The 13,856-nt window shown below is 51.9% G+C and overlaps 3 protein-coding genes across 4 annotated transcripts; all 3 read right to left on the bottom strand.

Annotated features, from left to right (window-relative positions):
• Positions 1 to 909: 909 nt before the first annotated feature.
• PV05_01354 (uncharacterized protein) lies at positions 910 to 3,516 on the bottom strand (the record flags this gene model as incomplete). Its single annotated transcript, XM_013466330.1, has 5 exons — positions 910 to 2,532; positions 2,581 to 3,079; positions 3,130 to 3,237; positions 3,292 to 3,317; positions 3,400 to 3,516. 5 exons carry the CDS (start codon positions 3,514 to 3,516, stop codon positions 910 to 912), a joined length of 2,373 nt encoding a protein of 790 aa, XP_013321784.1.
• Positions 3,517 to 8,877: 5,361 nt separating this feature from the next.
• On the bottom strand, positions 8,878 to 11,291 carry PV05_01353 (uncharacterized protein). The gene is made up of 6 exons (XM_013466329.1): positions 10,865 to 11,291; positions 10,691 to 10,767; positions 10,596 to 10,635; positions 10,470 to 10,539; positions 10,359 to 10,418; positions 8,878 to 10,283 (listed from the first exon to the last, which is right to left on the bottom strand). Exons 1-6 carry the CDS (start codon positions 11,029 to 11,031, stop codon positions 9,291 to 9,293), a joined length of 1,407 nt encoding a protein of 468 aa, XP_013321783.1. The 5' UTR covers positions 11,032 to 11,291; the 3' UTR covers positions 8,878 to 9,290.
• Positions 11,292 to 11,469: 178 nt separating this feature from the next.
• Positions 11,470 to 13,621, bottom strand: PV05_01352. Of its 2 annotated transcripts, XM_013466327.1 has the most exons (3): positions 12,842 to 13,621; positions 11,651 to 12,789; positions 11,470 to 11,586 (listed from the first exon to the last, which is right to left on the bottom strand). In XM_013466327.1, exons 1-3 carry the CDS (start codon positions 13,219 to 13,221, stop codon positions 11,579 to 11,581), a joined length of 1,527 nt encoding a protein of 508 aa, XP_013321781.1. In that variant the 5' UTR covers positions 13,222 to 13,621; the 3' UTR covers positions 11,470 to 11,578. The 2 variants fall into 2 exon arrangements, with proteins under 2 accessions (XP_013321781.1, XP_013321782.1); XM_013466328.1 differs by having other exon boundaries at positions 11,470 to 12,789.
• Positions 13,622 to 13,856: the final 235 nt, after the last annotated feature.

Raw genomic sequence — 13,856 nt, 5'->3', positions numbered from 1 at the left:
CCGCAAGACTCAAGGAACCACGTAACCTACCTAGGTATGCTTCTGCATGAACGAGCAGTGCAATTGAGACATAGCCACTACGAACAGTACTACCCGGGTAACGCATGAGATGGTTTGTGGGTGCATCGAGAAATATACGAACGGCACGAAGGGGGAAAAAGAAAGGCCTCCCACTACTAGTCCCACCTTGTAGTAAGTTACTGGCTGCCCCAGTGATGCCAGCTTTTTTTCCCCCTCGAACCGTTCTCCGTCCTCCGTCCTCCGTATGGTGTACCTCGTACTGTGTAGTGTGTCATGTGTCAGCATCACACAGAGTGTGGCTGAGAGAAAGGGTCCGAACTACTAATGAGGCTTGGAGTGGCAGTGGCCCCCTGCGAGTACGAGTACAGTTACTCCGTACCGTAGTTTTGTGGTACACAACTGCCAGTGGTACAGTAAATATCTGACCAAACATAGTAAGTCAGTAGCAAGTATGTGGACGTTGGGTTGAGCTTTTCAGGAATTGATGGGGAGAAATCAAGAATACAGTACTTGTAGTATGCTCCTGCTAATCCAGTGCCTGCCAGGGGAGAAGGACAAGATGCGCCAGAGAAGATCGAATTCACCAATCCAACACCTCGCAAAAGGACTCCTGACATGTGTACTCCGTATGGCAACCTCCCTTGAAGCCCTTTACAGCACTCCGTACGGAGTATAGCCTTTATCTTCCCCAACTCCTGAAATGAAACGCCATGGCTTCTGAGGTCTCTCTAAACATTTCGGAAAAGGTGGTATCGCACAATCATCCAACAACAAAATCGTGTCCGTCGTGAATATGGCATCAATAGTCGTGACAATGGTCTTCCTCCCCCCAAACAAAACAAAAACAAAAAAGCAAGACGTAAAATCCCCAAATCCCAATTCTTTTCTTCAGAAATGTGACAAACGACTCCTTCCTTCCACAAGTCGATAAAGCACTCTCTCGGCCTCGTTCATCAGTCCACCCAAAAGAGGGCCGATCTTGTTCACTCGGATGACCTCGAGAAGGCCATGCATGCGCCCAAGCACCTGAGGATCAATGCCCAAGATGTCCTCGGGTGTTTCAACATCCGTGGCCTTCAGGAACTCTCGCATCGAGTATGCTGCCTCGTGAGAATCGAGCAGTGCTGGATGAGCCGACGACAAGCTTGAAGTTCGCGACTGGTTGGAATGAGGTTCGCTGATGGTCGAACCAGCGCCGGAACCCTGCCCGCTGCTGTTCTCGAGCATCGTTGATGCAGAAAATCCATGTGCCCAGCAAACGAGTGCGGCCAGGTACAATGCCCACGGCTCTTGCAGCATATGAGTGCTCTGAAACGTAACGGCCAAGTCGGTCTTCGTAGGCTCGGAATATGTGAACTTGACACGACTCCGGATCAATTGAGTGGCGTGCCAAAAGGCAATTCGGCTTTCGAGGTTCGAATTGGCCCAGGCTCGCAGATTCCGTTTGGCCTCTTGAAACTGGGCTTCATTTTCCAGCTTCTTTCCGAGAATCCACGACTCTCCGCTCGTGACGAGCAGTTGCCTGATCGGTGTGTTCCGTGCCATTCCCACAACGTGACGGTTGGAGGTCAGGCACCGAAACATATCCCCTCCTTGGTCTGTTTGGGGCAGGCCCTGATCTGGCAATCCTTGCGCTGCTGCCAGAGCCACTTGGCTTTGGAAATAGTCCATGGTTGTTGCTGAGGCTTGCTCCAGCCGCGAAGTTCGTGGCTTGAATGCGTCTGTGTTCGTGGCCACTTGAACCCAAGCCTCGACCGGGCTTGTCTCCCACAATTCTTCCGAGCAGGGCAGGGGAATCGTGCATCGCAGACTGGGTCCTGTGGTTCTCCTGGGTCGTTCGTGCTGGACAATCGTGGGAGGTTGCTCGAACAACGTCATCTGTTGATGATCTAGCAGCGTCGAGGCCTGGAGGATTCGCCTTCGTGTCTCATGATCAAGCCAGAATTTGTGCGCGCGTGCAATGTCTTCAGGGGTCTTTTCCTTGCGAAGTGTCCTGAAAACCGCGAGCGGATCCGTTGATAGTGTCCGACGGGCTTGGTCAAGACTGGCAAAAAGTGATCGAAATCGTGACGACATCTCGACTTCCACGCGTCTTGAGCAGTATTTGCTCAAGACTTCGAGCAGAAAGACAGTTTGTAGGTCTGCCAATCTGGAGCGACTTGTAATGCTATCCCGCCGTCTCAGCAGCTTGGTCGCGATGTCCAAAAGAGTCAAAGAATACTGCTTCGCGTCCGGCCTATCGTCATATTGTGATCCAATAGCTGCCATTGCACTTGCAAGAAGTGGACTCGGTTTGGTCGGGAGAAATGTCGGTCGATGGACAATTGGGAAATGAGGGTCAAAGTATTGCCAGTAGTGGTCAAGACAGTGCCACCTTATAGTGTCGGATACACCGGTTGGGCCATCTCCTGGCAGTAATCCAGAGGAATGTGATAGCTCTCCTCGAATGACAGACCACTCGTATCCATCCAGGTCGGAGAGGGGTATTGGTAAGGAAGAGTCTGCAGGAGACTGATCAGCTTCAGTATACGCACCAATCCAAAGAAAAGGGGGACTAACAGGAAGATAAGCACCATCATCAAGCATGTTTGATGGCAGAATGCTAGGAGGAGCAGAAGAAGGAGCCCACGGGCCTGGTATAGTCCCACTGATCAAAGGAGAGGCTCCACTGGGCTCAAAAGCAGCGACAGAAGACGAGGAAGAAATGCTCTGACGATGAGGATACCGTCCATAGTATTCTGAAACAGGAGACTGGCTGCTCTCGGGGGTGTAGAACATGGAATCATCAGAGGGACTGAACCCAGGAACAAAATGCATAGGTGGTCGCGCAAAGCCATTGAATGCTGGCGTTCCCATGCTGTGTAGGTACTCCGTTTGAGGATGAACGAGGGAACCGATGGAAAGGCCACCGGCGGAGGATCTTGGAGCACTTCTATCAGCGTGAGGACTACTCATGACTGCGGAAGGCAGGACTGATGAAGGCGGTTCTGAGGTGACTGACATCTGTGGCGTTTGATTCATGTGCCCGGAAGGTGAGCCAACGGAATTCTCGAGGTCACTGCCATAGTGTCAGACGCATGAGTCCGGGACAGATTCATTCACACTTACTGTCTCTCTTGATGCCGCTGAAGAAGGTCGAGACGATGGAAAGCTTTCCTGCACCCAGGACGAGTGCAGGGAAACAATGCTTCGGGATTGTGATTTAGCTCATGCCGCCTATTGCTATTGATCAACAAAGGCCCCCATAAGAGCGGTCGAATCTTGACTCACCTTCGGTGCTCTGCCCTAGTAAAAACCTTCCTGGATGTTAGCTAGGCCTTCATTCAGGATCTGGGTGGAAGGCCTCGAATTGGGGGCTTGCTGCTTCGTAAGACTCACCTTTCCACAACCAGGGAATTCACAGGCATGGACCCTCTTGCCCTTCTTTGCCTTGCTGATGCGCCCCGTAGGCGTGCAAGTTGATGGCCCCTCGAGGGAAATGGATGAGGTCCTCATGGTGGAAATGCTTTCGCGCCGAGAATGGGAATCTTCGATGGTTGAGTGAGGCGAGTCAGGTACTATGGGTGACCGCGTCGAGGCAACCGTGTCTGGGGTAGGCAACTGAGCTGAAGATATGTTACGAGGGCTGTCCCTTGATCGACGCCGATAGTATTGGTTGGAAGGATCCGAAAGGAGTGTAGGGCTTGACTGCTGAGAAAGGATTGGTGAGGTTGGTTCAGCTGGTCCAGAATGTCGAGGTGTCTGAGAGCGTTTTTTTGGGGCCATGGCGGAATGAGGGTATGGTATAGAAGATATAGAGTATACGAGGAGACCAGAGGTGTGCGCCAAACGTCTCACAGTGGAGACTCTGGAATGCTTGGAAGTCTCCGCCCCCTACTGAGCCTCATGCAAAAGATTAAGCTTGTTTGAGCAGATGGAGACTATAGCATGGGTATGAGAAGGAAAGTGTGATGAAAGAAATGACGATTTGATGGTGGGAAGATGGGAGGCAGGAGACTAGAGAGTATCCGGAACCTATTGGGCAGGGCTGAGTACGCTGGAAATGGAGGAGGGAGGCCGTAGGCACGTGGCGGGGCGAGGACAAGTGTACAACGGCCGAGTTATTCTTGTCCACAATAACGGGGAATGGGTATGAGGAAGCCGATTTAGAGTGGCAGTTCATGAAATGAATGAGATGCAGGAGCCAGGGTGAAATTAGTGAGCCTGAAGAGCGGGTGTAAGAGAGCAGCGTGAGGTATAGGGTGGAACGGACGAATCAGACTGTCGCGGCTGTGTCGCGATCAAGAGGCTTTTCGACCAAGCGTGGCCGGCTCCGTGTGTAAATATGGAGCGTTTGATCAAGGGACAATCGTCTGATGATTGGAGCGACCACCGACCGGAAAGGGTGTGAGTGGATTGCGATACCGTACTGAGTCCTGACACTGGACAGGGCTAGGGGAGTTGGTCGTCCACGAGAAGCAGGGGCGCATTTCACACCACGAGGATAAGGAACTTTTGGAGCTCGGAAGCAGAAGAGAGGTGTCGAAACTCGACACTGGACAGTACAGTAGTGGACAGCGGTTTGCCAAAATGGTAGGAACTGGGACCGAGGGGGTGGATCGTATCGGCATGCCGGCCACTATGATACTGGCGAGAAGGTCAACCACCAGTACGAGGTTGAGAATCCCGTCACCCTCGTTCGTTTAGTGCACAAGGCCTGCAGCAATTCGTCAGATGGCCGTCAGATGTTGCTAGGATGTTGCTGGGATGTGTGCGTGAGATGACATGGGTGGGTAGTGGGCAGGTACCTGAGGCCACCACCGACCATTGGGTCTCGGGGCCTGTCGTCCTTGAATAGCAGACCAGTGGCAGACCTACCATACCGTACTAGTAGTACCACAAAGATGGCGAAATGCGGCGCAGGCCGCTTAAAACATCTTGGCGCTGCTATTTGAGGAAGAAGATTAAGCCTATTAGGGGTAAGCTTGAAACAGTAGCCAACCAGCAACGCCACGACGGCAGCCAAGCCTCCGCCCTCAGTCTAACTCTACTACCTGGTACGGTAAGCACCTGTTAAGGCTGTTCAGTGTTTAGAAGACGAGTCTGCCTTGCCTGAACGACTAGAAACTCGGGTCTCCGTCCCATGAATGATGATGACAAGATTCTCATAGCTTCGGTCCATTTCCCAAGTTTTTGTACGAGTCCCAGGAGGTTGGTCGCATGCCCTGTTCCCCGCCGTCCGACCATCTGTTATGCCGATCATGCCGTCGCTCCGTCAACACTTACGGAGTACTGTAGTTAGAGCTCTCGTCACACCATGGGCAAAGGCTCGAAGAAGACCTCTTGTCCGGGGTATGGGATGACGATCTCTGAATGGACGGTTCTCACATCAAGCATATGACTGAAATAGCACCAAGAGCGATTGGACCATACTACAATCAAATCATGTTCGGCCACCAGGAGTACCGTCCCCGTCAAAGATTGCGACGTTCTTTGATATGGTCCAGGTAACAACTGGAATCATGATGGATCTCTGTGTCATCATGTGCGCAGAAAGGACAAACCTCGTATCCTCCCAGGAGATTTCGCATCCACCCACAGCATACCTGACCTTGACCAGCTGGACCAGAAGGTTCAGGAACGAGGGAGACTACTTCCGCGCGGTCATGGTGTGGTACCTTCATCGTGAAAAATCGACTATGCATGCCTGTTGAATCCTTCAGACTCCAGAGCTCCTCCCGTGCAGATCACAACGAGCTTTTCTTTGTTCCCGCTTATTCTTCCTTTCGTTTCACCAGCCACGACTTTGTCAAGGATTTTGTACTTTCGCACCACTTGCCACAAGTCAGCGCAAATCCCTCTGTGGCTTGAACTGGTACGAGTATCTGTCTCAAAATGCCCAAATCCTGTGAAGGATTCTTACTCAGCCACTTATGGCACTTCTACTGGAAAATGATGCGTCAGCATGATACTCTGCTGGGTAGCAAATGCCTCCCAGTCCCGCTCCCAGACGACCTGTCGGTCTGGGAAAACTACTCAGGTCTGAATGCAGGAGAAGCCAAAGTCTCGGGTCCGCATGCCGGGCACTTGGAAGTTGGAAAGCTCCCTTTCTACAGGCTGAACTCCGCTAAACAGCAAAGCTCGAACCTCCCTATTCCAATCTCCCTTGTCCCCATATCGAGAAACGTGATGACCGTCTCATGTTATTCTTGTCGACTACTCCGTACTCTTGAGCTAATGGCTTTCCCTCTTTCGAGTGTTTGGGAACTACTTTGTACAGCCGTGTCCTGCTACTTCTCCGCTCGCCCAATGAGTGACGAGGAATGGAATGGCCAAGGCTGCCTCTGGCACGACGGCAGACCCGATCGTTTCAACCATTTATCATGCATCATGTTGATCGGGCAGCATTTTCGGCAGTCGACTATACGCTTTTTGGAATTGTAGAACAAAAGAAATTATGCCCGCGTGAAAAGATCCTGTTCCTGACCAGTCCTTGTTCGAGATTCACTCGTGGTCCAGCGATCTCCTGACTCCTGCAGCTTAATGGGATCGACACTGCAACGTCTACAGATGTGGCGAAACTACAAGTCGTCCTGAGATGCTCTGAACCTGGTCACCGGTTTTGTCATCCCTGCTGGACCAGAGACGGCACACAGATGTGTGGATTGGTGATCAGCACGTGTGGTACTAGCCAATGCGATTCCCCATACACATGGCTTTCGTCCAGTGTTTCAGGATGCCGCCCTGCCGGCCTTCGCGACTGTTTCATCTAGGAAAGGGATTTTAACTGCATCCATCCTGACACCCTGCTTCATCCGCGCCCAGAGTCCAGACGCTTTTCCATCCTTCCATGTGTCGTACGAGGTCCTCAGCTCCCGGTGGGTACAAGAATTCTGTTATGCTCCGCCCAATCGAACACACACCCCTCACTACTGAAAGCAGTACAGCGTGTTCGGTTCTTCAAACAGGCTTGATGCGGATGCCATCAGCACGCGAAGCTTGTCCAAAAGCAGCACGGGACCCTCGTCACGACTTACCACTTTGTACACGGTGGCAATTATACTTTGTAATCTGGCCGACTAGGCATGACGCCCCTGACGGGGTAAACAAAACGGCCGACTCTCGTTCGCTTCACTTGTAACGTCCAAGGTCGAAAATCGTTCTGGGTTCTCGACGAGAACATGCAGTCGAGACGCCGCAGATTCTGGTTTCATGCTCGAGAGGGCTGGACACCGCTCTAGAACCACTCCTTTCGCATTCTCACGTATTCGGCTTCGGTTCTGTGCACGAAACAGGCCAAAGTTGACTTATCACGGGGAAGCATGACACCCAGGCATATCACCGGAAATCAGGGTGTTGATGAAATCGACGTCAACACTGCTGGCACGTTATCGTGATGCAGTGGCTTGTTTAGCTATCCTGCAGAGCCGGCCCAACTATAGTCGGCGTTGACCGAAAAAGAGCTGAACAGCCGGCCGAGACACTCTACTACTGTATGGTACTCGTATAACTCGGCGATCATGCCAAAGGGGAAGGTTCTCCATATGTGACGATATCCGAACTTGCCGACGCTGAATACGGGGTAAGACGTCTGTGGAAGTGTGGTCACAGATCTGAGATGTTCACCGGCCAGCCCTAGCCTTACTCAGCCATCTCGTCCGAATATTGAATGCAGCTTACTCAGTATCAGAGAAGCCAGACAAGTCACAACAGGCCATCCCTACCATTTACAGCTACAAGTCCGGTGCCTCTGCATATCCGTTCGGCCCAGTCCCCTCTAGCCTTAACTCGGCTATCTGGTCCGAATATACGATAAAGTTCCTGCAGAGATCGGTCATGGCAAATGATAAAACTACTAGTAAAGGTCTTCAACCCCCAAAACTTGCGGAATCATTCTCTTTGCAGGTCTATCGCCGGCAATCACGCTCGAAATCAGTATGGCCCGCAAACCAAACCGTGCGTCCTCCAAACAATTGACGGCGGCTCAGAGAACGCCGTCATTGACCGCAGCAAACTGAGAATCAGCCATCCTGGGACCCTATTGATCCTGATCATCTTCTTCAAAAAGGTTCGTTGTCCGGCTTCCAGATCAGAATCAGCATGGGCCAGAAAATCCCCCAACCACGCGTTCACGGAACAAGGAACAGAAGCAGCAATGACGCCGATCCCATCGCGGACGGGAATGGAGACCTCCGACTTGGATCAATGATGCATGAGCCTACGAAGCATAGAGTAAGGAGCTGCATTGGTTCTACGCTTTCACAGCACCTAAAGGGACGGGAACCACCGATCAATGAACGCCCGACGAGAAACATGACCGTCTTTCATCAACCTAGCGAAGACCATCACGACCTTCGTAACAATGACCATAACGAGGGACAAGCCCGAGCCACGGGGGGCGGCCCTATTGCTGGAGCAAGAGCAGAAACATCAGCTCCTAAGCCGGACCCATCCTATCAATTTGCAGGTACATAGTGGTCCTGCAGGCGCTGTTCACCAAATAGCGAGTCCAACCATTGGTATGGTCAGCGCAAAGGCTTTCACTGCCCACGTAGAGAATCCCTATAACAATATCATCGAAAACACTGGACGACGCAACAATCCGTTGAAGACACGTCTGAACCAGGACCAGTGGGCACTATGACTGCACCGACAACGCCACAGAAACACCGACGCCGTGGTCATGTCTTGTCTCCACGTACTACCAATTCGACAAAAGGTTCCATGACGGCAAACCCGCATTGGCAGCACCGATAATACAACAGACATTAAGGTCCTTCGTACACCAGGCGAACATCATTCACAACAACAGCAGCAGCAGCAGCAACAGCATCAGCTCATCCGTCAGTCACTATCTCATCGATTCTCATTCTCGGAGAGGGCACATTCACAATCATATTAAATGTCGCATTGGCTTAAGTCGAAACATCTCGTCGAGCGAGGGATAATAATACAGCCTGCACACCAGCAGCAGCGCAAACGCAGAGCTCCCAGCCAGAACGTGCTGATGCTAATGCATTGTAAGTCTTCAGATCTATCGCCTTGACGCCATTCCGTGTTGTCGTCATAAACTCCAGATGCAAGGGGAGTGGCTTCCTCCGGCCTCCCGGATATTCGACAGCCGCCGTAGTACTTTGTCGATTCATGCACCAAAATCATTGCGCATCACCTCACAGGAACTACACTTCTCCCGGCATAGCCGCTACACCGGCAAAGTGCGACGGTGCCAGAGCAAGGTAGCATAGCCCTGATCTCTTACTCTTCACAACCAAAGGATAGGAAACCGCCATCTATACATCAACCCCTGGTTCTGGGAGATGCTCAATTTGATATGCCTTCTTGTCCATTCCTTGAAGAGCCTCTCTGCCATATTCAGTCAACTCTGGCTTCCCGTTTGGCTCGGTAACAGAGGTGAAGAACCTGGGCTTAAACTCGGCATTCACCTCTTTTCGCTTAGCAGCCTTGTCCCGCTGAGCCTGCTCCAAGTCCTGCTTGATCCGGGTGGCATCTGCATAGCGCTTCTCCATGATGGCGGTCGTGACATCCTTCCAAAACTGCCGTGACTCGTTGGGAAGCTGTTCTTCTGCCGGTGGCGCGATCTTGGGCACGGGCATCAATGGCTGCAAGTCGATGAGCAACTGCTTGTCAGACGTGGGCTCAAGGCCGTCAGTTTCCTTGACAGCCGCACTCTTAGGGATCGTGTAAGTGATCTGTTCCTGCCAGCATCCTTCGATTTTGACTAGGATGTCCTTATCCGGCACGTCCTTAACCCGCGTATACTTGTCGTCGTCGGGGTCGTAGCGGAAGATCAGCCCGTGGACGCGGTTCTGCGCTTTGCCGAACCAGCTCTCCTCGACATATGTCAGGAGACATTTCAGCCTTGTCTTCGGGCATGTTACGGCGCAGGTGTCTGCCACTGAGATGTACAGGGAGCCGCGGAGGAGGCCGCCCAGAGATGCAGATGGGTGGTTGAGTTGGTATTCCTCATGGTCTCGATTCGTGAGTGTGATGAATATCCCTCGGTTGTAAACACCTGGAACCACGCGGACAGATGTGCCTGTGAATTTGGCGGATATCTGGTCGTAGCCCCGGGCGTGGATGCCTCGTTCAGCACAGGCGTACCAGTATGCTGAGACGGGAGGGTGATGGGATGTCTGCTCGGTCAGGAAAGATATTCGCACGGATTTCTCGCCATTCTGTTGGGTTGGGTCTGCGGGCGGTTGAGGCGGTGCTCTAGACGGTTGTGATATTGAGGGTGCTGGCTCGGTGACTTCCCAGTTACACTAAATTATGGCGTGGAGTCAGTTGTGGTCTTCTTGTGACTCGCCAGTAGGGGTCAGGGAACAGATGTAACAAACCCTGAAGAATTCGCCCAGTGTGGAATTGTAGGGTTTGCAAGGCTTGCCCTTGACGTATTTCTGAAGTGAGACTTAGCCATATTCCTTCCGCATGATGGGGAACGGACTAACCAGATCTTTTGTGAACCAAAACCTCAGCACTTCTAGCATACGGCCCACGGCATCGTCTGATGTGCCGATACTAATGGATGGTCAGTATACTCTTTTGTCAGAACGTTCTGCCTAGGCCAGCCTTACCTTGCGAACGTTTCCGGTCTATCGAGATAGTGCCAGTATTCTGCCAGTTTGTCAACTCCAATCTTTTTACCAGTGCCCTATGATAGCTTGCATACCTAAGTTAGGTATAGGTTCCAGAAGTTGTGAAGGCAAAGAGAAGCGGACATTTGCGATATCTGTGACGCCGATAAACCTGTCCACCGCCACTCTGTCAGTACAGTACCTCCATACAGCTAGCCTCACGTATGTCGTTCAAGATAACATCTTGTAGTGATATTTCTATGACGTACTTTCTTAACAAACTCAGGAAGGTTCGCAGTTTCGAGCTGTCATCTTGTAGCTGGTTATCTGCGGGTGTGGTGGCCGGGGTGGGCTGCTGGCTACTGGGTGTGCCAGGTCTTGTGGTAGGAGTGGACGTTCCAGGTGTAGCGTAGGGAGTGTTCGAGGTTGAGGTCATGATACCGTCTGTATGCAGGCGTTGAGTCCGTAGAGGTGAAGCGCAACGTTTGCGCAGACGTGGTCGGCGGTGAGGTTGGCAAGAGACGATCTCTAGATAAGGATGTCGGGCGAGGTCGGTGTCTGAGGTGAGGCAGGCAGGCAGTGAGGAAATCCGGAACGCGTCTGGGAAAGATACGATAGTCGGGGATGAGATGAACAGGCAAATGCAGGGAAGCACAGGCGAGCAGACGTTGGTATCCAACCAGAGGCTGCTGTTGGTGATCGTGGTATCAAGAAAAATGCGGGATGGCCTGCTGTGGCTTCGGGCGAATTGTGCGGGCGCAGGCGATGACGTGCACAGTTCCCACTGCAGCTGATGATTAAGGAGCCTACGGTGGTCAGTCACCGTTGTGGCTGGTGCTTATCAAGTTATCAAGTTGTCATTCTTGTAGGTGGACACGAGGAGAACATATGATTAGGTATGTAGGTATATAAGAATTCCTTGTTCGCTTGCTAAGGTTATCAAGACCTGAACTGTATAATAAGCCATTCTGTAGGACTGCTCTTCAGTGTCCTGCGCTGCATCAGCATGATAACTGCGAGATAGATTCCAGCTACCAATGCAGCTCTGGACGCACCTTTTGATGCGCTGGCAGTACCCAACGTGAGCAGCCACCATAGCCATCCCACCTTCTTGTTTCCGTTCCGATCGAAATCTGGCTTCAGGAATCCCATTTTGTTGAATTGCTTCAGCTTGTCGGTACCGTAGAAGGGTGGATACCTCACGGCCAGAAGCTTCTCCATCCAGCCTGGTGTGGTCGTGATCGAGCGCTGGTGGGTGAAGCAGTCAAACGACGCCTTACCACGGTAAGCTCCCGTACCCGAATCTCCCACACCGCCGAATGCAAGGTTGGGGATGATGCCGTGGAAAAAGCCGTCGTTGATACTGGCACCTCCTGAGCGAGTGCTGGCGAGGACTTTATTGGTCTCCTCCTTCGATCCAAATGCGTAGACACCCAACGGCGTTTCATGAGTCTCATTGGCAATGTGGATGGCCTCGTCCAAGTTTTCCACTGGCAAGATAGGAATGAGCGGCCCAAACGACTCCTCTACAATCAAAGAGTCCTTAGGATCGGTGACTTGGACAACAGTAGGCTCAATAAAAAGTTCCTCGGCGTCCATGGTTCCGCCAATGACTATCTTGCCAGAGGTGTTGTCTAGCATCTTCTTCATGCGATTGAACTGGGCCGTGTTGACGATTCGTGAGTAATCTTTGCTCTTCTTCGCACCGTCAGGGAAGAACTCTTTCATGGCGACCTTCATTTCCTCAATCAGAGACGGTAGAACCTCTTTGTCAACCAAGATGTAGTTCTGGCTGATGCACACTTGGCCAGCGTTCATTGTCTTCGCCCACAATAACCGTCGGGCTGCCAGACGCACATCTGCTTTCTTGGTTACGAAGGCTGGGTTTTTACCTCCGAGTTCCAGAGCGACCGGGGTTAGGTTCTTTGCAGCTGCTTGAGCAATGATTTTTGCAGTCCTGGACGAGCCAGTGAAGAAGATCTTGTCCCACTTCTGCTCCAGGAGGGCTGAAGTCTCGGGAATGGCACCCTGAACACAGACATAGCAGTCTGGATCTAAAGCTTCCTCCACAATCTTTTGCATGACTGCAGCGGAATGAGGAGCATTCTCAGAGGGCTTCAGCACCACAGTATTTCCTCCTGAAATAGCACCAACCATAGGACCAAAGGATAGATTGACGGGGAAATTGAAGGCACTTTACACACAGTCAGCAAGGGCAAATATGTATTCACCATATAATATCGTACCCGATGACTAGAACCACGCCGAGAGGATCTTTCCGTATTCTGGGGCTAACGAGCCTGTTGGTCCAGGCGATGTCTGCAGGCTTCTCATCTCTCATCCATTTCTCCAGGTTCTGGGTCTGGAACACAATGTCGTTTTGCACCCAGTTAACCTCTCCAACCATTGCCTCGAAATAGCCCTTATTTAGATCACGTCGACATGCTTCTACCAGCTCTTCCTTGTGATCGTCAATTGCCCAATAGAGCTTGCGCAGTTGTTTGATTCGGAATTCCGCAGGTCGAGTTTTCTGGGAGAAAAAGGTCTTGCGCAGGCGAGATACGATCTCGGGGATCTCGTCGACCGGCGTGGACTTGAATTCCGGCAACTTCATTGACTCGGCCATCTCGTTCGTCGACGGGGCAATCGGAGGTGGATTTGCGCTCTCCTGAGCGTGGTCGGGGCGACAGTATTCGGATTTTGAACAGAGAGAACAGGGCGAGAGGGGATTACGAGCATGAGCTTGAACTTGAGGACCGCGAGATGAAAAGAGGAGTTGTTCTCGCTTATGTTGTTGTCTGGTGGTCTTACTTCTGTCCGACAGGGATCTTCACCAATTATTGAGAGACCTTGATCTGCTGTTTAATATTCGTGCCTCGGTCGTGCTCGGTCCGCTTTCTTTGCGGTACAGAAGGCACGGTATCGACTACAAAAGCTGGCTAGCGTTGCAGTAAGTCTACGGAGTACTAGCAGGCATATTTTGTGCGATGCAAGGCCCAACGACGTTCATATGCTAGACCAAAGCGCCGACAGCACCTAGGTGTGGTTGATTTCCAACCTGCTTTCACACATGGATCTGGACGTTGCTGTCATATGCTCATCCATTCTGTGATGGTTGTGGGGCTCCAGGCATTGTGAAGCTGGCCTAGTGGCCTATCCACCTGCCTGGAAAGGAACTGGCCCCGGCACAGACTTAGGCTTGGGACCAAGTACCAGGTAATTATTGGGGGAACACGCGTTGCCGTATTGCGCGCAGCGTGG

The sequence above is a fragment of the Exophiala xenobiotica genome (genome assembly GCF_000835505.1).
Source record: "Exophiala xenobiotica strain CBS 118157 unplaced genomic scaffold supercont1.1, whole genome shotgun sequence".
Classification (NCBI taxonomy): Eukaryota; Fungi; Ascomycota; class Eurotiomycetes; order Chaetothyriales; family Herpotrichiellaceae; genus Exophiala; species Exophiala xenobiotica.
Note: the sequence above shows the minus strand (reverse complement) of the source record. Positions and strands in the feature narration are given on the sequence as shown.